The sequence below is a fragment of the Microcaecilia unicolor genome, chromosome 5 (genome assembly GCF_901765095.1).
Source record: "Microcaecilia unicolor chromosome 5, aMicUni1.1, whole genome shotgun sequence".
Lineage (NCBI taxonomy): Eukaryota > Metazoa > Chordata > Amphibia > Gymnophiona > Siphonopidae > Microcaecilia > Microcaecilia unicolor.
In genome coordinates, this window is record NC_044035.1 from 156,548,102 (window position 1) to 156,572,216 (window position 24,115).

General features: G+C 43.9%; 1 protein-coding gene across 1 annotated transcript in view; it reads left to right on the plus strand.

Moving 5' to 3' along the window:
- The window catches only part of TM9SF3 (transmembrane 9 superfamily member 3), a 145,733-nt gene that overhangs the window by 88,784 nt on the left and 32,834 nt on the right, over window positions 1–24,115 (plus strand). The window contains exons 10-11 of the mRNA XM_030203479.1: window positions 9,865–10,004; window positions 13,492–13,560. Coding sequence (XP_030059339.1) covers window positions 9,865–10,004; window positions 13,492–13,560 — 209 coding nt within the window. The remainder of the gene's footprint in view (window positions 1–9,864; window positions 10,005–13,491; window positions 13,561–24,115) is intronic.

A 24,115-nucleotide genomic window follows, 5' to 3' on the forward strand; every position in this document is an offset into this window, starting at 1 on the left:
ATACCACATCTAATATTACTAGAATTGTTTGTCTTAAATCACAGTCAACTTCTGCAAGCCGTCTAATAAAAACTGTAGAATTACGTATATAAGACCTGCTGTAACAACAGAGCCAAAAAAACCAACCAAACAAAAAAACAATCCACATACTTAAGGTTCTGAAAGAGAACCCTGACTGGATAGTATCGTTCATCCCGGTGGGTTCACCAATTTCTTGTGAACATTTAGCAAAACTTATAATACAGGCATCTTTGGATGTAAAATATTAAGAAACAGAAATTCAGTTTGCAATAAAAATCCTCGTGCAAACCAAGGAGGTTGAATTCTCGTCTTTTGGAGCATAAAAGTAGGATCAAGACTGGAAAAACCACCTCATCTTTAGCAATACATTTTAACCAGCATCATAACAGTTTTGTTTCACTGCATTGCCTAGCTCTTCAATGGATAAAGCCGTCCCGTAGAGGAGGTGATAGACAAAAGATTTTATTATGGCAAGAATAGAAATGGATTTTCAAACTACAATCCTTAAAGGGTTTAAATGCTAAGATTGAATGGTGTTATTTTTTTATAAATACATTCCTTTGAAATACATTTTTCAGTATTGTGCATTATAAACATACTTCTTTGTATACAAGAAAGTATGTTTTTTTGATTAGTTTTTTAGTGAAAGGCATTTTATGTCAAGTTATCTAGCGGCACCTTCTTAGAGTGTCATGGGAGTTGTGTGAAGTTCAGCCTGAAGCATGTAAGAAGTAGTATTTTATTTTAATTTATTTTAATAGCATGTCTTCAATAGGTCATTCAGCCTGACTAATTGTTCTTTATATCCAGAAGTAAGCCAGTGAACCTGAAGCAGTTGGATGAAAAGGTGGCCAAAGTTGGTTTCTGACGCTGGATAGAGGCTCTGCGACTTTGTGCTTCAACCATAGAGCAGTCTAAAGTTAAGTAAAGATTTTGTATAAAAGCTGCAGTAGACAGTTAATAAATAATTGATAAAGAAAGGGTTTTTTATGTTAGTGATGAATGGTTTCAGTCAATAAAGGAGGCTGCAGCTTTATAAGGGTGTTAGTCCCTGGAAACTCTTTAAAGCTTTTTTTCTTCCTCTTCAGTTGATATTGTGCACCTTTATGGTTTTGCTTATATTGTTTTTGAGAACATTATATTTTGTGTATTGATTAACTTTCATTAAGAGTTCTCACCTCATTAAAGTGTGTAGTTGATTTTAAGAACATTAGTTCTGCATCCCAACCCCAAAATGTCAGGGTTCAAGGGACTCTCTGGGCCACGAGGGAAATGTTTTCAAGGTCTGGGAAAATGACTGGGCCATCATGGATCTTTTGCTGGGCTTTGCTTTTCTTTTTTTGGTCTCCCTTCTCTCAGCATTTGAGAAAATACCCATTCACGCTCTGACAGGTGGAGAGCCCCCACCCCCGGGGCACTAAACTGTAATGCTACAACAGCCGTGTTTGCTAACTTTTTTCTGTCAGCGCACATTTGTTTTTTAACACTGCAGTAATTTTGTGCCATTAATTTACTGCATCGAGAATAAAATAATTTTCAATACATGCGTTAGAATGCTGTGTGCTGATGTTCAGCACACTTAACATATGCCTTATTATATTGGCTGTTTGTAATGGAAGTGAATTTTAAAGATTGTTTTTCAGCTCTGTCTTTGACCGAAAGTAACTTTTCTTGTAAATACAAAAATAAGTTGGAATGCATAAGATAAGATACAGCTCTAACTAATTTGGTATGTGATGGGGAGGATGGCACTTATTTCACAGGCCCAGCTTGGCCACCTGGACTTGGGAAAGCATGTGACCACGTTCCCACAGACCTAAGCAGAAAAGCATTCTGTAATTTTCCTTAGTTCTGGACATGAGCTAAGAGCCTAATAAAATGATAAAGGGGATGGAACTCCTGTCATATGAGGAAAGACTAAAGAGGTTAGGGCTCTTCAGCTTCGAAAAGAGACCGATGAGGGGAGATATGATTGAGGTCCAGAAGATCCTGAGTTTTGTAGAACGACTAGAAGTAAATCGATTTTTTACTCGTTCCAAAAGTACAAAGACTAGGGGACATTCGAGGAAGTAACATGGAAATACTTTTAAAACAAATGGGAGGAAATATTTTTTCACTCAACAAATAGTTAAGCTCTGGAACTCTTTGCCAGAGGATGCAGTAACAGCGGTTACTGTATCTGGGTTTAAAAAAGGTTTGGACAGATTCCTGGAGGAAAACGTCCATAGTCTGCTCTTGAGACAGACATGGGAAGCAACTGCTTTCCCTGGGATTTGTGATTTGGGTTTGTGCTAGGTACTTGTAACCTGGCTTGGTTACTGTTTGGAAAACTGAGGAGACCGTGTTCTCGCGGCAGGCGGGAAGACACTCTTGCATGCACTATGGAGTGCTGCTCACGCTCCACAGATCTCTCATTTATCTTTGGTAAATCCTGGACCGGGCGACATGGGTCGGCGTCACTCACTTGTGAGAATATAATTCCTGCTGTCCTCATGTCCTTAGAGAATACCTGCTACAGGTAATTATCTTCGCTTTGAGACGAAGCCAACATGGATTTAGTCAAGGGAAATCTTGCCTCACCAATCTGCATTTCTGTGCGGGGGTGGGGGGGAGGAGTGCATAAAATACGTGGATAAAGGTGAGCCGGTCAATTATTGTGTATCTGGATTTTCAAAATGCATTTGGTAAGAGTACCTCCTGAATGGCACCTGAGGAAATTAGAAAGTTTTGGGATAGGAGGTAGTGTCTTATTGTGGATTAAAAACTGGTTAAAAGATAGAAAAGAGTAAGGTTAAATGATCAGTATTCTCAATAGAGATGGATAGATAGTGGGGTTTTCCAGGGGATCTGTCCTGGGACTGCTGCTTCTTTAACATATTTATAAATGATCGAGAGATGGGAATAACTAGTGAGGTAATTAAATTTGCTGATATGACAAAGTTATTCAAAGTTGTTAAATTGCAAGAAGACCTTATAAGATTGAGGACTGGGCATCCAAATGGCAGATGACATTTAAGTAAGCAAGTTTATTTGGTGCACGTTAGAAAGAGGAACCCAAACTATAGCTTCGTGATGCAAGGTTCCACATTAGGAGTCACTGTCCAGGAAAAGGATATAAGTGTCATTGTTGATAATACGTTGAAACCCTTTGCTCAATGTGCAGCGGTGGCTAAGAAATCAAATAGAATGTTAGGAATTATTAGGATATGAATGGAAAACAAAAATGAGAATGTAATAATACTTTTGTATCGCTCCATATGCGACCGCACCTCAAATACTGTGCAATTCTGGTCACTGCATCCCAAGATATAGCAAAATTAGGGTACAGAGAAGGGAGACAAAAATGATAAAGGGGATGGGAAGACTTGAATTCTGGTTAGCACATTCATGTTGCAGCAGTTAGCTAAAAATGTTTAGTGCTGCTTATTTTGTACATGCTGCTTTTTTCAGACTAATAAAAATATAGAGAGTTGTAAGATTAACCCTCCTGTGTTGGAAACTCACCTGAGGAATGTTTGTCAATGTTTGTGTTTGCTCTTCTGAGTGAAAACAGGGAAGTTCATATATTTGAATTAAGCTGAATAAAGAAGTGACACTTTGAATTTGAGAGCATAGTCTTTTATTGAGTACTTAGGAAGATTATGGAGGGATGGCTGTTGGGATTGGAAAGAAGGAGGACAGTATAGACTGAGCTCCTTCAGGACAACACCTCTCTGGCTGATGCTGGGGAATTGTTGCCCAGGCAGTGGAATAAACTTGGGAACGGACACCAGGGCTCCCCCTAGTTATGACAACATGTAGTCCTTAACCATAAGAAACTACCTCATGAACATACTGGGGATGCAATTGCACAATGTCTAAATGAAAGTCTGATAGAGTGGGATATCATGCCTTACAATGTATTGTTAATCATTTCCAATAATGGAGTAAATATAGTTAAAACAGTTTGTGCTCTTTTGAGACAGTCACATTGACAAAACAAACCATGGTAATATGAAAAATGGTAGATCATGTGTTGCTAATTCAGACAGTGATGAAGCTGATGAAGAAGACAATGTTGATCTTAATATCACAGTGTCTCTGAAAGTTCACAAGATAATCGGGATGAATTTAAATTAACTCTAGAATTTAATATTCTTTGTAACACAGTGTACCCATGGATGCCTTGTATGGCGTGTTTGATTCAGTTGACCATCAAGAACCTATATTGAAACAGATATGTTGATATCTTGATAAAGGCACGCAAGATAGTTAATAACTTCAGAAAACCTTCTGTGGCTACAGAGAGACTTCATAATAATTGTGGTAAAGGAATTGTAGATGGCTGCCCTTTATAGTAGGATAGTACCTTGGAATGTCAAGATTTCTTCTTTAGCCGAAAGGAGAGATTAATGAAGTTCTTTCTGGACTTTTTCCATGCTATAGTGTCTGAATGGATAAAGTTGGAGGAACTTTGTTGTTGAACAGACAGACGTGTTGCTAAGCAATTTATACTCTCTGTCTCATTTATTCCTTCACTACTTAATTTGCAGTGTCACATTAAAAAGTCAAATGTACCAAAGAGCGTGAAGGAGGAATTTTTAAAAGAATTCAACAATCGATTCTCCTCTATTTTTGACATCCTGCAGTCCTTCACTGAGAACAGTACTTTCAGTCATCTTCCCATTGATGCAAGCCTCAATCCTTCAGTTGCAGCTGTTTGCTACTTTCAGAAATGACTGTACTTGCAGTTGCAAAACAATTCATAGTTGATTGGACAGCACAGGAAACAGTCTGCAACAAAGCCTTCACAGAAAGTGAATCACCTATTGCACAGAGTTGAAATGTCAACGCCCCCAGCATTCTTGTTGCTAAGAAATGAAAATTATAGAAGTAAGAAGTCCTACTCGTATTCAAGAAACTGTTGATGCGCAAATAAGTAAATACATTGCAGAAATTAGACTTCTACAAATAATACCACAGAATGTTTTTCAGTTTTGTCGTGAGAGAAATGCAGTTTGTGACACATTACTTCCTGTGGCTCAAGATCTTCTGTCTGCCCTTGCATCACAAGCCTATCTAAAAAGAGCTCTTCTCTGTGTGGATTGATGATTGCTGAACAAAGAAATAGAAATAGACTTGAAAATTGCTTGGAAATAAAAGTATTTCTAAAACTAAATGCTAAACTCTTTAACAGTTACAGTGAACAAAATAATATTGGTATTATGTTTCAACTAGTAAAAAAGGCCCGTTTCCGAAACCAATGAAACGGGTGCTAGCATGTGTTTTTTTTGTGTGTATGTGTCAGAGTTATTTTGTGTGTGTGTGAGGGTGGGGTGTGTGTGCAGGTTGTTGATGTGTGTCTTTTTTTTTTTTTGTTTTGTTTTTTTGCTTGGGGGGTTGGGGGATGTGCTGTGCTATGCTGGCAAAGTGGGATGGATTGGTGTGTGGCTTTGAGGGTGTGTGTCTGTTGTATTGTGTGTGTGTGGTTTTGTCTGTCAAGGAGGTTTGTGGAGGGGGGTCTTTCTGTTGGTGAAATGTAAATGTGGTTGTAGGGGGGTCAGCCTTTGCTGAGTGGTGGATTGTTTTTTCCTTTTTTTTTTTTTGTGTTGTGCTGAGGCAGCAGTGTTGTTTTAAATGGGCGGAAGGTAGAGGAGCACTTTCTTGGTCTGTCGGTATTTTTTGGCCATTTCAGGGCTGCTGTAGGGGAACACTGGAAGAGAAATGTGCTGTGGGAAGCAGCGCCGTCTTTTTCCGTTGGGCTGGGGTTCTGGGCATCCTGGAGGTGGGAGACGGCTTGCCTGAGGACGGGGATGGTTGTTTTAAGTTGGCGGAAGGGAGAGGAGCACGGTCTTGGGCCATCGGGTGGTGATCCGGTATGTTTGGTCCATTTCAGGCCGGCTGCAGGGGAATGCTGGAACATGCGCTGCGGGAAGCTGCGTCTTCTTTTTCCGGTGCTCGGGGAATCCCTGAGGTGGGAGACGGCTTGCCTGAGGCTGGGGATGGTTGGGCACGGCCGCTTTGGCAAAAGGGGAAGAGGAAGGGGGTGGGGAGTTACCTGTAGCTGCGTGAGAAAACGGGTATTCTTTGTTTTGTATTATTAGTTTGCATTTCTGTTGAAGAAAGAGTGGATGCCTTTTGAATGATGGAGGTGGTGCGTCGGTGTGCGGTTGTTTTGTTAGTTTGGCAGCCAGTCTCCAGCGATTCCTAGGCAGGAAAGGTGTTTCCCTACTCCTCCCCCTTCCTTGGTCGCTGTTTGCTGCTGGCTGGGTCGCGGGTAATCCTTCCAGCTGGGCCGCAGCTTGTCCTGTTCGCCCACGTCCCAGATGGTGACGGGCATGTTGTTTTCCGGCTCCTCTGACTCCATGTCAAGCGATCCCAAATATAGTCTTTGCTATGGGCCCTCTGGCACTCTTCAGTACTGGCATTAGGCATTTAAAAATCCCCCCCCCCCGGTCTATTTTTGCACATACCCACAGCAGGAATATTCTTCTCTCGTTCCAGCGGTGGTTCTGTGCTCTCCGTGCTGCACAGATAATGAGCCATTCTGCTGGGGAATGCTCCTCCCTTATTGTCACGTAGTTTCCTCTGATTGGTCCATCTTACGTTGCCTAGTGTTGCCTGGGAACGGTGTTGTGATGGTCCTTTGTGTTTCATAATGTTGAGGGTGTTTTTTCTGATTGGTCCGTCATGCGAGGGCGGGGCAGAGAGACATGGTCAGTGTTGTGGCTTCACCACCATGAATCCATGAACCCTTCAGGGAGTGACTGAGTGACTTCAGAACGTTGTCTTCAGAACATTGAGGGTGAGTTTTATTATAGTAGATATTTTAAAAGCAGTCAATAGAAATAGAATAAAATAAAACATAGAAAAGAAAATAAGATGATACCTTTTTTATTGGACGAAATACATTTTTTTATTAGCTTTTGAAGGTAGCCCTTCTTCGTCAGATCAAAAATAAGCAAATTTTGATAAGTAACAGCATATATAAGTGAAACATCAAAGTATTTCAGTGACAGTCTGAAAGGATGAGGGAAGGGTGGGCTAGGTGAGAAACAGAGAGGGCTGAGAGGATGGGGGGAGGGAGATATGCATGGTGATCAGAGGGTGACAAAGCAGTGAAATTTCATGGTTTATAAGGGGCTAGAAAGCCCAGATCTTTAAGTCCTGTCTGGTGGGTGTCAAAATATTTAATCATTTCGACTTCAAAGGTCTTGCGTTCCTGTATTGTTTTAAAGTTTCCCTTAAGTATTCTCACTATGAACTCAATAGTACAGTGTTCTGGTTTTGTAAAGTGCTGTCCCAAAGAGGTAACATCTTGGTTGACACTGGCATTTTTCATATGATGTCTATGTAAATTAAATCTCTTCTTCCTCATCTGGCTTGTTATCTCACTGGATGAGATATACTACATTGGAAGATGAGCATGTGAAGGATTCTTTTATGTTGAATATTTTTCCTTTGTGAATGACTGTGGGGTCTTGTGAAATGTTTTGGCATAGTTTGCAGCTGGATGTATTGCAAGGATGTGTGCCATTCTCTTCTTTATGGGTCTCTATTGAGAGCTTGCTTCTCACTAGCTTGTGTTTTAAATTGGGTGGCTGTCGGAAGGCCAGCACTGGTGGGGATGGGAATATCTCTTTCAGTAATTCATCGTCCTGGAGTAGTGGCTGCAGATCTCTTATGATTTTCCTCAGTTTTTCCAGCTCTGGGTTGTATGTCACTATTTTCTTTTCTATGTTTTATTTTATTCTATTTCTATTGACTGCTTTTAGAAGTGGACTAACACGGCTACCACATCTCTCTACTCAATATTTTAAGAAGAATCACTGGAGCTATGTTATTGTTTGTTTTGCTCTCAGCAAAAAAAGAAATAACTATGTACCTTTAATAGCAGTAGTTGCCTGGATCCTTGTTAGTATCTCTTAACTACTGCTGTGTGATTACTAGCCTGTTTGTGCTATTAGTTTGGTTTTACACTGGAGCTACGTTTGTTGTTGTGTCTGTTTTGCACGTGATTTAAAAAAAAAAAAGAAAGAAGCATGACATGAAATTTAGTCATGTGTTTGTACCTGGAATAAGAACTGAATAACTAACATTTTCAGAAGACTGAATAAAAACTAGAATTAAGATTGTCAGAACTAAAATAAAATAAGAATAGAAAATTATATGTTTTGTAACTGAATAAGAATTAGAACTAAAATGTTATACTTGCCCTGGAATTGGTAGCATGGAGTGTTGCTATTGTTTGGGGTTCTTCCAGGTACTTGTGACCTGGATTGGCCACTGTTGGAAGCAGGATATTGGGCTTGATGGACCATTGGTCTGACCCAGTATGGCTATTCTACATCTCTTAACTGCAGATGAATATTACTCTCTACTATATCCATCAACCAAACGACATAAGGAAATCTTTGTAACTATTAGTCACAGTCAGTCCTAAAAATCCTGGTTCTGCTTCTAAGCGAACTGTAGTAAACTGGATATTGGACTATATTTCTCTTTGCTACCCATGAGCTGGCTTGAACTACTCTGGGACACCTAGGCCCACATCAGTGTCGTGCTAAGGCAGCCTCTATAATGAATCTCAGGAGAGCCTCCATTCCAAATATTTGTAAGGCTGCAGCTTGGTCTCCAGTTCATATTTTCACCAAGCATTGTTACGTAGACCTTTCAGTGGCCCAAGATGCAACCTTCAGCCAAGCATTTGTGTCTAACGTTTTTTTACCTACAGATACCTTCTGTTGCTCATTCCCCTCCACCCATTCTGCCACTTCCAGGCCACTGACACAAGAAGAATAATATGACCCATAGCTTGGGACTCATTTTAGAGAGTCTTCATTCCCTTGCAGTCTATGGAGAAAGTGAAGTTACTCACTTGTAGTAAGGGTTCTTTGTAGACAGCAGGGGAACGCAGCCATACTCACCTCCCCACCACCCATCCCCTCAAAAAAGGAAAAAAAAAAGTTCCTGTTTAGCTTTATTATGGTCTATAGAGGAGGGAGAGACCAAGGCAGTGTGGGAACCCCCGCACATGATCAGAGAGGTCACCTTAGACTAGAGTAAGTTCATTGCCATGTCTACATAGAACCCCAGTTTCAGGTAAGCAAAGTCTTTCTAGTTGGCTATGGTATGAATGTAATGGTGTAGAATGGGTAAAAGTGAATCGATTTTTCACTTTCAAAAAGTAGAAAGACCAGGGGAAACTCAATGAAATTGTATGGAAATACTTTTAAAATGAATAGGGGGAAATATTTTTTCACTCAGAAAATGGTTAAACTCTTGAACTTGTTGCTGGAGGATGTTAGTGTATCTGGGTTTAAAAAAGGTTTGGGCAAGTTCTTGGAATAAAAGTCCATAGTCTGCTATTGAGATAGACATGAGGGAAGCCACTGCTTGCCCTGGGATCGGTAGCATGGAATGTTGCTACTAATTAGGTTTCTGCCAGGTACTTGTGACCTGGATTGGCCACTGTTGGAAGCAGGATACTAGCTTAGATGGCCCATTGGTCTGTATGAACCAGTATGACTATTCAAAAAAAGAAAAAAGACATTGTTGGCAGCATGGTCACTATGGAGAGTTTTGGTGGGTTTGGATGGTATTGAACCCCTCCTTGAGTGAATTCATTCAAAAAGGCGATAAATAAATCCTAATAAATAAATAAAGCTGTTTTACTTTTTGATACTGTAACCCTGAGGAATATAAAACCAGTTTTTCATTAAAAAGTTGTATATAACATGACTTAGGGTGTTAATTTTTCTACTACTTCATTAGAAGACAGGTTGCTCATGACCACAAATGCTATTAAATTTAAATATTTTATGGCTTCCCCCCTCTAAACTCATTACTCTTCATTATTTACAGGTTGCTGTATGTTGTATCTGTTTCTTCGTTATTCTTCCATTGAATCTTGTTGGGACAATTCTGGGCAGAAACCTATCGGGGCAGCCCAACTTTCCCTGTCGTGTCAATGCTGTTCCTCGACCTATTCCGGAAAAGAAATGGTAACTATTGTATATTTTAATGCAATGAGAAGCATGCTAGTCTAGCCCATTCCACTATCCAGCGAGGTTGAGATGGCACTGGAGGATTTATATGGTTAAACCTTAGCACTAAATATTGAGAGAAGCAGAACATGTTCTCTGTTGTTCCATCACTTGCTTCTCAGTTTAGCTCATTAGACTTTCCTTTTGACATTTTTGTAATCCAGTTGTTATAAAATTCTGATTCATCTGAAGAACTCACAAATGCTACTGTCTTTTGAACACTAGGTTGCTCTCCTTTATGCCTCATCTGTGGGTAGATGCTGCCTTTTAAATCTTTCTCATCATACTTTAATTTCCGAATTTTAAATTTGTGTATGGATTCTTAAATCGACCAATTTCTTTCTTGAGTCAGTTTCCTTTCAGTTATTCAATATTTACAGTTATGGAAGATTTGTTCCACTTTTTGAGGATTTTTATGCACCAGGAAAATGAAGTAGCACAACAGTTCTTTCAACTTAGATATCCAGTTCGGATTTTGAGAATAGCATATAGACTTGTAAGAAATGCACATTGAGATTTATTGCTGCCATATAGAATGCTGACTGAGGAGCATATCTGAGGAACTGACTGATTTATATCTGTTCCTTATTCCACAGCATCAGCACAGATAGACTTAATATGACAATGACATGTTGTTTCCTTGTATGAAAGCTTTCAATAACACCCAATGGATGGGATGTGGAGAAGGAATGTGACGCAATGGGCTAAAATAATTGGTTGAAGAATGACATGTGACCTGATATTTTGTATATACCTTTCCATTTGTCCTATTAATATATTTATTCATATTTTAGTTGAGTATCTCTCTTTTCAGTTGCTTTATATGTATTTTGTTATTTTTGCTTGCATGATTCTCTATATCTGTTTGTATCTCTATCTCAAGAGAAGATAGTGGTTGCTGAGGATGGGCAGACTAAATGGTCTAGCCCTTATCTGCTGTCATGTTTCTATATTTCTCTCTCTCTATATATATATATATATATCTTTTTCAGAGTTTTAATTTATCATCTTGTTTTCATTTCATTTTATTTTATACTAGTGAAGAAGGCCCGTTTCTGACACAAATGAAATGGGCGCTAGCAAGGTTTTCCTAGGAGTGTGTATGTTTGAGAGATGGAGTGAGTGTGTGAATGTATGTTTGTGTGAGTGTGTGTGTGAGACAGAGAGAGAGAGTGTGTCAGAGAGAGTGTATGTGAGAGACAGAGTGAGTGTGTGCCCCCTTCCCCCCTCTCTTAGGACCCCCTTCCCCCCCCCTTATGGTCTCAGGACCCCCTTCCATCCCCACCTCTCTGGTCTCAGGACCCCTTCCACCCTCACCTCTCTGGTCTCAGGACCCCTTCCACCCTCACCTCTCTGGTCTCAGGACCCCCTCCACCCCCCACTTCTCTGGTCTCAGGACCCCCTCCACCCCCCACCTCTCTGGTCTCAGGACCCCCTTCCCCTCCTCTCTCGTCCCTGGACCCCCTTCCCCTCCTCTCTCTTCCCATGCACCCACTGTTGGTCTTTGTGGCCTCGGACTGCAAGCAGGACGTGTGCTGCAGGCCCTTCCCTTCATTATTGCTGCCTGTTGTTAAAAGTTTTTACCTGCTACTGCGCCGCCAAGAGTGAAGGGGAGCACGGACGTATGCCGCTTCAGGCTGCCTTTGCTTTGGCTTCAGTTTCAGCTGTTTCTATGGTCCCGCCCTTCCGGAAACAGGAAATGAGGGCGGGACCAGAGGAACAGCTGAAATTGAAGCCAAAGCAAAGGCAGCCTGAAGCGGTTCAGCTGTCAGTCGCGATCGTGGGCTGTTGCTCGAATGCTGTAGCTAACGCGTTCTGTGCTCCCGCGGTCCCACGTCTCAGCCCTGTCTTGTTTTTCATTGCGCGCTTCTCGCCTCCTGGCTTGGAATTGTAGCATCTCCTGACGTCAGGCACGCAGGGTTCTACTGTGGGAGAGTGACATCAGGAGATGGTTACGAATGCAGGTAGCCTCATTGGAACATTGGAGGAGCAAATTATTATATTAGATTTGATATGAACTAATTGCTCCAATTTATTATTTATTCATTATTTGCTTTTATTTATATATATGTCACATTAACAGTACCCCTGACACAGTCCTTTTGAGGGCAAAATATGACTACGTCGGTCTTTTTATGTTTTTTTTGTCTTCAATAAACGAAGTGTTATTCATTACCAGTGTTTCCTGCATTATCATTCCTCTCCCTGTGCACTAAGGCATCGTGGCTTTTTGTCATTAGATTTTGTACCTGTATGTCCACCTTAAGATCATTGGATATGATCATCCCTGTGTTCTGCTCTTTTCATGCACAAAATACCTCACCCCCTATAATATATTACTCCCTTGGGTTTTGCAGCCCAAATGCCTGACCGTGCATTCTTTATCATTAAACCTTAGCTACCAAATTCTAGACCAGTCTTCAAACTTTGCTTAGAACCTCCTCATGTTATCCACACCAACCTGTGTGTCTACCCTATTGTAGATTTTGGTATCATCCACTAGACAGCCCTTCCACAATATCACTAAAAATGTTTTTTAAAAAACTGCACCAAAAACCGATCCCTGCAAAACACCAGTGGTAACATTCTTTTCCTCATGGTAACCATCCATTTGCTACTACCGATTGTCGTCGTCCACTCAACCAGCTTCTAACCCAGTCAGTCACTTTAGAGCCCATATTGAAGGCATTCAGTTTATTTATCGGTCACCTGTGCAGAATCATGACAAAGGCTTTGCTGAAATCTAAGAACACGACTTCGAGCTGTCCCTCAATCCAACAGTCTGGTCACCTGGTCAAAGAAATTAGCCAGATTCACCTGACAAGACCTAACTCTAGTAAAATAATGTTGACTCAGGTTCTGTTATTCATTGGATTTCTGAAACCACAGTATCCTCTGTTTTAGAAACGTTGCCATTAATTTGCTTACCCCAGAAGTCAGACTATCCAGGCTGTAGTTCCTAATCATCCATATTTGACCTGTGGGAAGTATCTTGGACATTTCTATTTATGTTGCCAGTTGTGCAGTCATGATGACCCATTTTGTGACTGGTGAACGTTCTTTAGAGACCACATGTTTACAGGTAAGCAGTTTAGCTTTCCTTAATCCTGAGAAATAAGGGTGTGAAAGAATTGACTGGGGTGCTGCTAAGTCATATAGGTCTATGGTCCAATTCAAGGGTAGCTTATAGAGGTCAAAATTGAGAAATGTGTGGCACTGCTCATTTAAACTCCAAATCAAGTATTGTCATTTTGCCAAACTCGCTGAACTCCCCAGGAATAAAATAAAAGTTACTTAAGGGCAGTCTGCACATTTCTGTGTATGAAGAGCGAGTCGTCTCCTCCCTCGTGAGCAAATGAAGCTACTCATGCAGAAAGTTGGATAATACTGTAAATAGTGATGTATTAAGAAGCTGTTTTCTGTGCTAAGTATGCTATTTCTGCAGGTTCATGGAGCCAGCTGTTATTGTGTGCCTAGGTGGAATTTTGCCCTTCGGATCCATTTTCATTGAAATGTAAGTGTGTTTTCTTTTGTTTTGCATGTTCAGCTTAAGAAAAGGGAAGCAATATATCCCAGGTCATTTTTCCCCATCTTCCAGTAATGATGGGTTAAAAGCTATGCAGCTCATTCTATGTTATGTAAACATATATAAAGCGGCAGGATATCAAAATTCAGTTAAATTTCTCATGTGAAGATGGTAGTAAGCATCCATACTGTAATTTGGATACCAGTTGTTTAAAGCACAGTAATGCTAGTATATTTTTTTTCTCCGAGAACAAACAGAATGATATATTCTTAGATTGGAGCCCATGCAGTAACACTCGCCAGCTTATTTTCCGGAAACATTTCAAATCATTGCACTGAACACGTGTGTGCCTTTCCCTTCTGCAACTGTTGCATGGGACCTGGTGTGTTTCATTCTTTCCACAGAGCAATACAGATATGCCTGATAGCCCTCTTTCAGCTTGCACTCAGGAGTTCTTTGTGAAGTGATTTGTCTTCAAATTTTGTCTGCAATCATGTATAAGTCCTGTCACTGCCACATAGGGTTTCAATCCCCAGTAGTTCTCTTTAGAAGTTTTGGATTTTTGGCATTTTTTAGAGGTTTTTTTCTTTTCCCACAGCCCACTAGGCCCTCTTAGGCCTCAGGCAGCCAGTTGGGTACTTTTTTCACAATTGAGTCATTTGTGGATGTTTTTCCCCATGTGTCTCAGCAGAAGACTCCCAGTGGTTTTAAGAAGTGTACTCGGTGCAACAAGATCATGTCCACTTTGGATAACCATTTGTGCTTGCAGTGCCTGGGACTTGATCATGATTCCTTCTCTTATAAGGTCTGTTGTCAAGGAGGAGCATCATAGGTCAAAAATACTAATGGTGTGGAGCAGGTGGAGATGAATTGATTTTTCATTCGTTCAAAAAGTACAAAGACAGAGGGACACAATGAAATTGCATGGAAATACTTTTTAAAACCAATAGGAAGAAATATTTTTTTCATTCAAAGAATAGTTAAGCTCTGGAGCTTGTTGCTAGAGGATGTGGTAACGGCGGTTAGCGTATCTCAGTTTACAAAAAGGTTTGGACAATTTCCTGGCAGAAAGGTCCGTAGTCTTGTTTATTGAGATGGACATGGGGGAAACCACTGCTTTTCCTGGGATTGGTAGCATGGAATAGTGCTGGTAATTGGGTTTCTGCCAGGTACGTATCACCTTATAGGGTCTGTGCCAGAGCTGGTGGTTGGGAGGCGGGGATAGGGCTGGCCAGACTTATACGGTCTGTGCACTGAAGAGGACAGTACAAATAAAAAAAGTAGCACATATGAATTTATCTTCTTGGGCAGACTGGATGGACCGTGCAGGTCTTTTTCTGCCGTCATCTACTATGTTTAAGAGAAGCAGCACAAAAGGATTTTTGGTGCCGAGAAGTCTGGTCCATTGACGTTGGCATTAGGAATACCAGTCTTCTGGCTCTGGGAGTTGCATTGAACCCTGGGAACACATCAATATCAAGAAGATATCAACATTGAGCATTAATTCAGGCCATCAGGATCGGATATTCTCCAATTCCCCTGCCAAGGAAGAGGAAAGATTTACCCTCGGTGCTGAGGGATGCTGATAGGGAATGTTGTGGAGAGGCCAAAAAACACAGATATTACTCCCCCCTTGAAGCATAGTGCCCAGAGCATTGAGGCACTAAGGTTACTGGTGCCCTCGAAGCACTCACGACATTAGGGTAGCTCACCCTTCTTGACGTTGGATATGGTGTGTTGGCCTCCAAGAAGCCGAGACCTCACACCCGATATATTTGGGTATCTATGAAGGATGTGACCACATCGACTGAGCCCCAGTCCTTGTCAGTGGCGGCCCTTGAAGAGTGTTTCATGGGCAAGGAACACATGGATCACTTCTTTGCGTGGTAAGAAACTATGATGGCATTGAATCTGAGTCTGAAGGCAGTACAGTCCATCCTTGAGACGTATGGGTTGTGTGTGGGTAGTGCATTGATACCGAGGCCTTTGAGGGACATTGGGGTTGGTGCATACTGCTATTGAAAACCAATAGGCAGTCAGATCAAAGCTCAAGAAACAATCTGAAATTACAGTTGCATTGTAGTCTGCAGATAGTTGGATGGGAGAAAATAAATCTCAGAAGCCTTTGCAGAAATAGACATTGAAATATCTGAGCAGATTAGGCTAAATGTTTATTTCATTGGTCATTAAAAAAAAAAAAAAAAAACACTCCCAGAATTTGAGCTCCAAACTTTGGACCCTAAAGTTAAGTTTTCCTAGCTCCTTGTTAACAGTTTTTGCACCCAGTATTGATTATATAATTAGAAAAGCTTTGAACTGGAAACAGTTTTTCAAGCCAGCACTGCTCATATGTTTATATAATTAGAAAAGTTTGCAACTGGAATTGAGATTCAAATTCCACTTATAAAGAACACTAAGTGAACACAGACTGTGTGCAGGAATTAGAGCTGAGATATTTCAATGTTAATCTCTGCAAAAGCTTCTGAGGTCTTTTTCGCCCATCCAGCTATATGTTGACTACAATTGTAATTTCAGATTATTGTTATTATTTTTTTTTTTAGGTTAGTGCACACCATGCCTGTATTGATTTCCAGCCCCTTTAGAGGGGGTGGGGGGAGGTCTCTGATGCCTCAACATTGCAGGCCCAGAACTGACCATGAGGTCAGCTCGAGACAGGCATAGACTTGAATCTCTCCAGGTAAGTACTTCTATAAATTGGACTCTGAGCACTGCTCGGCATCTGAGGAAGCACCAGAGGCATTCTTGGAGGAGGGATCTCTTAGTCTTCCCTCAGATGCCTCTCAGCACATGAGAGAGGCAGTCTCCCCCTGAGGAGTTTTTTCTTTCATTTTGTACAGGAGATGGCTAAGTCTGTCCCATTTGAGTTGGAAACTGAGGGTGAGCCCAGGGCAGAAACCATAGATACCTCCAGTTTGATGATCCCCCAAAGGAGGCTTTAAATAGTAGCTATGTACAGAATCTTAAAACTAGTACAGATGAAGATGTGGAGACCTCCCCACCTCCCTCTCTATACAATGAGTTAACAAGAAGGTCCACTATACAGAGTCCAGAAGGCTCCAGGATTTGAGAAGCTTCAGCTGCCTCATGATTCCATGATGTCAAATCTGCTGTCAAAAGGGCTGAGAGATGATGCACTCCTCTCCTGAGAAGAGAGTTGAGGGCTTTTGAAGTCTTTTGAGAAGGAGGTTTTTTTCAGAATGCTATTCTTACATCCTGCAAAGCTTCTTACTCAGCTCTTAATGAACATGTACTTGCAGAATGCTGTCCACAGTATTGCAGAGTTCGCTGACACAAGGCTGATGAGCTCTGTCGGTTATTAGCTAAAGATTGAGTTTGTGCAAAATACATGGTCAGGGCGAACTGTGATATTTTTGATAGAGCCTCCGCAGTGGGAACAAGGTATACCTCATCAAGAAACACTCAGACATAATTGTTTATTGTTTATTAAAATTTGTTATATGTCTTCTAATTGAAACAAATCAAAATATTTTACGATCAAAATAAAATCTCTTCAAACATGGAAAGAAATGCCATAACTTGATAGAAAAGAATACACAAACTAGTCAGGTACACAAAAACAGAACAAAGTCTTCACATCCATCAGTTGTTAACCTGAAAAACTGCCCACCAGAGGATTTAAAAAAAAATGAATTTAAATGAATTTAAATTAATTAAAAATCAAAAGCCAGTTGAAAAAAAATGTCTTCAGAGAGACTCTGAAAAGAGCATAAGACTTCTCAAGTCTCCAGACCCACTCCTAGCTTGCCCTCCTCATCCAGGAAGTATTTTGATGGTGGGCTACGGTGGTCCTTCTACTTTTACAGGTGAACTATAGATATCTGCTTCCTTCCCGCTCTCCAAGATGACTCAGGGACTTTACTCTCGCCTGAGATAATAACAGAGGGCCCAGAAGCTCCGGACAACTACCAGGTCAAAATAAGGGGTGAGCTTTTGACTGGCTCTAGAAGAGCCTAGCTTCAATTTCTGTAACTGTCCTGGATGACTTACTGGTAGGAGGGAGACTGTATTATTATTTTTTAATTTTGAGATGTCTTTATTGATTCCAGCGGCAAAAAGCATAAGTACAGGGGTGCCCAAACATGGGCAAACTTTAGTGTACATCAAAGAACACAGCCCACCATAATGCAAGCTAAACCAAGGTCAAGCCCAGAAAAAGCGAATGAATACAAAACACAACACTTTTAAACATTTTTTGAGTTTTACAGAAGGCGTTCCCCCTCCCCAACAGACCAAAGAACAAGACGAGAATCCAGGGTTCAAAGAACAAAGCTGCAACAAAGAAAAAACAACATACTAGATTTGTTGGGAGAATTCTCCCCTTCAAACACCCCCATAATCTAGCTAAAGGAGAAATGAGTCAAAAAAGGTTCCCAAATAGAGTCCCTTTTGGAGAGCGTATGGGTCTGAACAGCCACCACAAGCTTCATATCACAGATATACCAAAGCTTGGTCACCCACTTCACTAATGAGCTCACCTGTGGTTGTTTCCAGTGAGCCGCCAAAATCACTTGGACTGCGCTCATGGCATGGCGCACAAACAAGGCCTGAGAAGCGAGTAAGGCCAGGCAGTTTCTTGGGGAACACAGTTGGGATTCCACAGAATTGGGCGAGCCAACCAACTCTGCAACTGATGTTGAATGGCCTTCCAGTATGCCTTGGCTTTAACACAGTTCCACCAGAGGTGGCCCATAGTACCCTCCTCCCTACAGCCGTACCAGCATAAAGGGAGAGACACCAAAATGGGCAGGCGTAAGATACTAATGATATGTCACTTTAACTCCATTCTGCTTAAAAGGTACCGAAAGCGACACCTTTAGTAAGGCCTTCATAATGGTCCAGTCATCATCCTCAATATGAATCCCCAGTTCCCGACTCCAATTCGTGCAGTGTAAAGTATAGGGATGGGATTGCTTCCTCGGGTGCTTATATAAACAGGAGATCAATCCCTTGGTGCCCCTGGAGTCCTCGCAAAAATCTTCCAGAAAGAAATCATCTCTCAGCATTCGGGATTTAATATTAGATTCCCAACTTGGATACCTCAGATATCAGTATTGGAGCGTACAGCCCCTGCCAAGGGTTCCATAATCATAGCAAAGAGCATGGGTGACAGGGGACACCCCTGACGGGTACCTTGTGTCAAGGAAAACATAAGAGAATTACCACTGTTTACCCAAACACAGGCCTTAGACAATGAATAAAAGACCTGGATCCAACCCCGAAAGTAGAAAACCAAGCCAAATCGTTCTATAACCGTGTCCATAAAGGGCCAGTGGACTCTTATCAAAAGCCTTCTCAGCATCTAAGCTGAGAAGGCACAACGGAAAGTTCTCTCGCCGAGCATAGTAAAGCAAATCCAACATACACCGCACTTTATCCATGACCTGCTGGTTGGGGACAAAGCCCACTTGATCCGGGTGAACAAACGAGGGGAGCACCAACGCCCAGTGATTGGCCAACACCTTGGCGAGAACCTTTATGTCCGAATTAAGAACCACAATGGGATGATAGGAGGCTCACTCAAACTTGTCCTTATCAGGCTTGGGAATGACTGCTATCCAGGCCCCCATCATTGAAGGAGGCAGTGCCTCCCCTATCTTTACCCCATTCAAAACCTCAGCCTACCAGGAAGCCAATTCCCCTGTAAAGTGCCTGTAAAAATCGTTGGGAAGGCCATCAAGACCTGGTGCCTTACCAGTGGGTAAGTCTTTAAGAACCTTCAGCACTTCTGCAGAGGTAACCAGCTCCTCCAGAGCAGCCCTCTGCACATCCATTAGAGTTGGCAGCTCCTGAGTAGATAAGTAAGCATTAATATTGGCAGCTCGGATAGACCCATCTTGAAAATAGAGAGTCTGGTAGTATTACTGGAATCGGTCCCTAATCAAGGAAAACGTCACGAAAGGTTGACCCTGCCCATCCTTCACCTTCAGTATAATGCGATCAACTCGAAGTTGACTAAGTTTAGACTCCAAGGAGCATCCAGGTTTGTTGCTGTATTCATATTGTGTCTGCTTATGCCTAAACTTCAGGAATTCGAATTGTTCAGAGTAAATGCTATCCAGTTGCAACTTAGTCACCTGGAGTTCTCACAAAGCAGAGAGAGATCAAATTGTTTTGTGGCAATCCTCCAGGAGACGGATACAAGAGAGACCACAGGCCAACTGAGAGCGCAGACCTCGAGCCCTATGACTGGCCTGTTGAAGAAAGTAGCCTCAAGTCACAGCTTTTAAAGCATCCCACAGGGATGGACCAGAATGCAAATTGGTGTCCAAGTAATCCCGCAGAACAGTGAGGTAACCTGCACAAAGTTCTGCATCCTGTAACAACAAAGTATGGGTCCATCGTGTATCTCTGTCTTCCTCCTTAAGAGAGGGAATCAAAGCCCAGACCAGAGCATGGTCAGTGATGGTAATTGAACCTATACTAGCAAAGTCTATCTTATCAGGTAGCGTCTTGTCCAAAAATATATAATCTAAACATGAATATGAGCCATAGGTATGTGAAAAGAAAGTATAGTCCCGGGTCGTGGGGTGGAGAAGACGTCAGACATCACTCAAGCCTAAGTTGTCGATCACCGATCCCAGTGCACTAGACAACTGAGCATGAACCCCAGACCTCCCCCCCAGAACGGTCCAGAGCTGGATGTAAAGAGGCATTGAAGTCCCCAGCTAGGATCAATTTACGTTCATCAAAGGAGGTTAACACCTCACGAAGATGATCGAAAAAGGGGACTTGATGTTCATTTGGGTCATAAATCGATGTCAAAGTGAGCTCTGATTGGTCCAGCATATGGTGAAGAAAAAGATAGCAGCCCTCTGGTCTTGTTTGGTGTGTAACACCTGCACTTGAACCAAGTGATGAATCAAAATGGCAACTCCTTGCTTTTTAGAGGCATCCACTGAGGATATTGAGGATATGAGAGATGTTTTTCATGATCCCTTTTAAGATGTGTTTCCTGTAAAAATATGACATGCGGTTTGAAATGCAGCATTTCCTTAAAGAACAACTGTCGCTTTTGAGGAGAGTTCAAGCCTTTAATATTATGTCAAAACTTTCAAGTCAGCACATATAGGCTATAAACAAAGTACAATAAAGAAAATGAAACCCAACCTGGAACCCAGACCCTCCCAAGAATGAAACCCCTTCCCATCAGCTTCAAACATCCCTCCCCCTGCTGAAACCCCCTCCACACAGACACATTACATACGAAGCAGATGCCCGGATAAAGGGGCCCCTGAATAGCAACAAAAGGACCTCTCATCACACCAAAGAGCACCCCTGCTCCCCCCCACACACATACACACCACCTATCCATACAGAAAAATCCTAGAGTCCTAAACCCATACGGCCATATGAACACCACACACCCACAAACTATAGTTATAACTCTGTAAATTCTCCGAGGACAAGCAGGCTGCTTGTTCTCACTGATGGGTGACGTCCACGGCAGCCCCTCCAATCGGAAACTCCACTAGCAAAGTCCTTTGCTAGCCCTCGCGCGCCCCGCGCATGCGCGGCCGTCTTCCCGCCCGAAACCGGCTCGAGCCGGCCAGTCTTCTTTTGTCCGCACTCGGTACGGTCGTGTTTCGCCGTGTCGAGCCCCGGAAAGTCGACCTCGCGCGTCCAATTTATTTGAGCGTGTTTTTTTCCTTCGGGAAAGTTTATCTCTTAGTCGGGAAGTGCTCCGGAAACCCCCCGCGGGTTTCGTGTAAATCCTCCCCGTACTTCCAGCTTTTTGCCCCGGTAAGTTTTCTTTCGTCGTCGGGTAGGCCTCTTTTTGGCCTCGGTCGAGATTTTTCTCCCTCTAAATTTTGGTGCTTCAATTTTCGCCATTTCGGCTTTTGATTTCGCCGGCGTGATTTTTCCGCCCATGACATCGAAGCCTTCCAGCGGCTTCAAGAAGTGCACCCAGTGCGCCCGGGTTATCTCGCTCACTGATCGACACTCGTCGTGTCTTCAGTGTCTGGGGGCCGAGCACCGCCCTCAGAACTGTAGTCTGTGTTCCCTGCTTCAAAGGCGGACTCAGGTAGCGAGACTAGCCCAGTGGAACGTGTTGTTCTCGGGCTCTTCGTCGGCATCGGCACCGGGATCTTCGAGTGCATCGACGTCGTCAGCGTCCAGACCATCTTCCTCGGCCGCCCCTGCATCGAGTGCATCGAGGCATCGGGCCTCTGCATCGGCGCCGAGACATCGGATAGCTGCATCGACGTCGGTGGTACCAGGACCTCGTCTGCTGATGTCGTCGGACGGTGGTGCATCGGGTGGAGTGCAGGTGAGGGCTGTCCATTCCCCTGCTGGTGGCGGTGAGCCCTCGGGTGGGTCTCCGCCTACCCTGAGGGCTCCTGCGGTACAGCCCCCCCGAGATCGACCTTCTTCAGTCTCGGCCCCGAGGAAGCGACGGATGGATTCGACGTCCTCCTCGTCGGTGCCGGGGAGCTCCGGTGACATGCTTCGGAAGAAATCGAAGAAGCATCGACACCGGTCTCCTCCCCGTGTCGGCACCGAGAGCTCTGGGTCGCCGAGGGATTCGGCACCCAGCAGGCATCGGCACCGAGAGGACCGCTCACCCTCTGTTCAAGAGGTGTCGATGCGCTCCGCTCTGGACAGCCCGGAACAGCCTCCACGCCCGGAACAGGTACTGACGTCGACGCCTGCATCGACCTCTCAGCCTTTCTCTGCAGCCACTCTAAACGAGAGCCTCCGGCCGTTCTCCCAGAGATTCTGGGAGAGCTGTTGCGCCCTACCCCTCCGGTACCGGCGGTGCTTGCGCCTCCGGTACCGTCGAGCGTGGCGCCGGCTGGCCCATCGCCCAGGTTGAGGTCCCCGACGTCGGTACCGCGTGCGGTGCCGACCGCGGCCACCTCCCAGGAAGGCTCCCCGACCACGTCGGCGGAGGGAGCTTCGCCGATGCGGGCAAGGGAGTCTACCTCTCGACGCCCCCATCGTGGACGGGGTTCCACGGAGTCGAGCAGGGCGAGGTTGCAGACACAGGTCCGGGAACTTGTGTCTGACACCGAGGGTGAGGCCTCGTGGGAGGAAGAGGAAGATCCCAGATATTTCTCTGACGAGGAGTCTGAGGGTCTTCCGTCTGATCCCACTCCCTCTCCTGAGAGACAGCTTTCTCCTCCCGAGAGTCTGTCTTTCGCTTCCTTTGTCCGGGAGATGTCTACGGCCATCCCTTCCCGGTGGTTGTGGAGGACGAGCCCAGGGCTGAAATGTTTGAGCTCCTGGACTATCCTTCTCCACCTAAGGAAGCGTCCACTGTTCCCTTGCACCATGTCCTGAAGAAGACATTGCTTGCGAACTGGACCAAGCCATTAACTAATCCCCACATTCCCAAGAAGATCGAGTCCCAGTACCGGATCCATGGGGACCCAGAGCTGATGCGCACTCAGTTGCCTCATGACTCTGGAGTTGTGGATTTGGCCCTAAAGAAGGCTAAGAGTTCTAGGGAACATGCTTCGGCGCCCCCGGGCAAGGACGCTAGAACCTTAGACTCCTTTGGGAGGAAGGCCTACCATTCCTCTATGCTCGTGTCCAAGATCCAGTCCTACCAGCTCTACACGAGCATACACATGCGGAACAATGTGCGGCAGTTGGCGGGCTTGGTTGATGCTCTTCCCCCTGAGCAAGCCAAGCCTTTTCAGGAGGTGGTCAGGCAGCTGAAGGCGTGCAGAAAATTCCTGGCCAGAGGAGTTTATGACACTTTGATGTTGCGTCCAGGGCCGCTGCTCAAGGTGTGGTGATGCGCAGGCTCTCATGGCTGCGTGCCGCCGACCTGGAGAATCGAATCCAGCAGCGGATTGCGGACTCGCCTTGCCGTGCGGATAACATTTTTGGCGAAAAAGTCGAACAGGTGGTAGAGTCTCTCCACCAGCGGGACACCGCATTCGACAAGTTCGCCCGCCGGCAGCCTTCAGCTTCTACCTCTACAGGTAGACGATTTTCGGGGGAAGGAAGACTGTTCCCTATACTTCTGGCAAGCGTAGGTACAATCCTCCTTCCCGACAGCCTGCGGCCCAGGCTAAGCCCCAGCGCGCTCGCTCTCGTCAGCAGCGTGCGACTCAGCAAGGCCCCGCGGCTCCCCAGCAAAAGCAAGGGGCGAGCTTTTGACTGGCTCCAGCAGAGCATAGCCGACATCCAAGTGTCAGTGCCGGGCGACCTGCCTGTCGGAGGGAGGTTGAAAGCTTTTCACCAAAGGTGGCCTCTCATAACCTCCGATCAGTGGGTTCTCCAAATAGTCCGGCAAGGATACACCCTCAATTTGGCCTCAAAACCTCCAAATTGTCCTCCGGGAGCTCAGTCCTACAGCTTCCAGCACAAGCAGGTACTTGCAGAGGAACTCTCCGCCCTTCTCAGCGCCAATGCGGTCGAGCCCGTGCCATCCGGGCAAGAAGGGCTGGGATTCTATTCCAGGTACTTCCTTGTGGAAAAGAAAACAGGGGGGATGCGTCCCATCCTAGACCTAAGGGCCCTGAACAAATATCTCGTAAAAGAAAAGTTC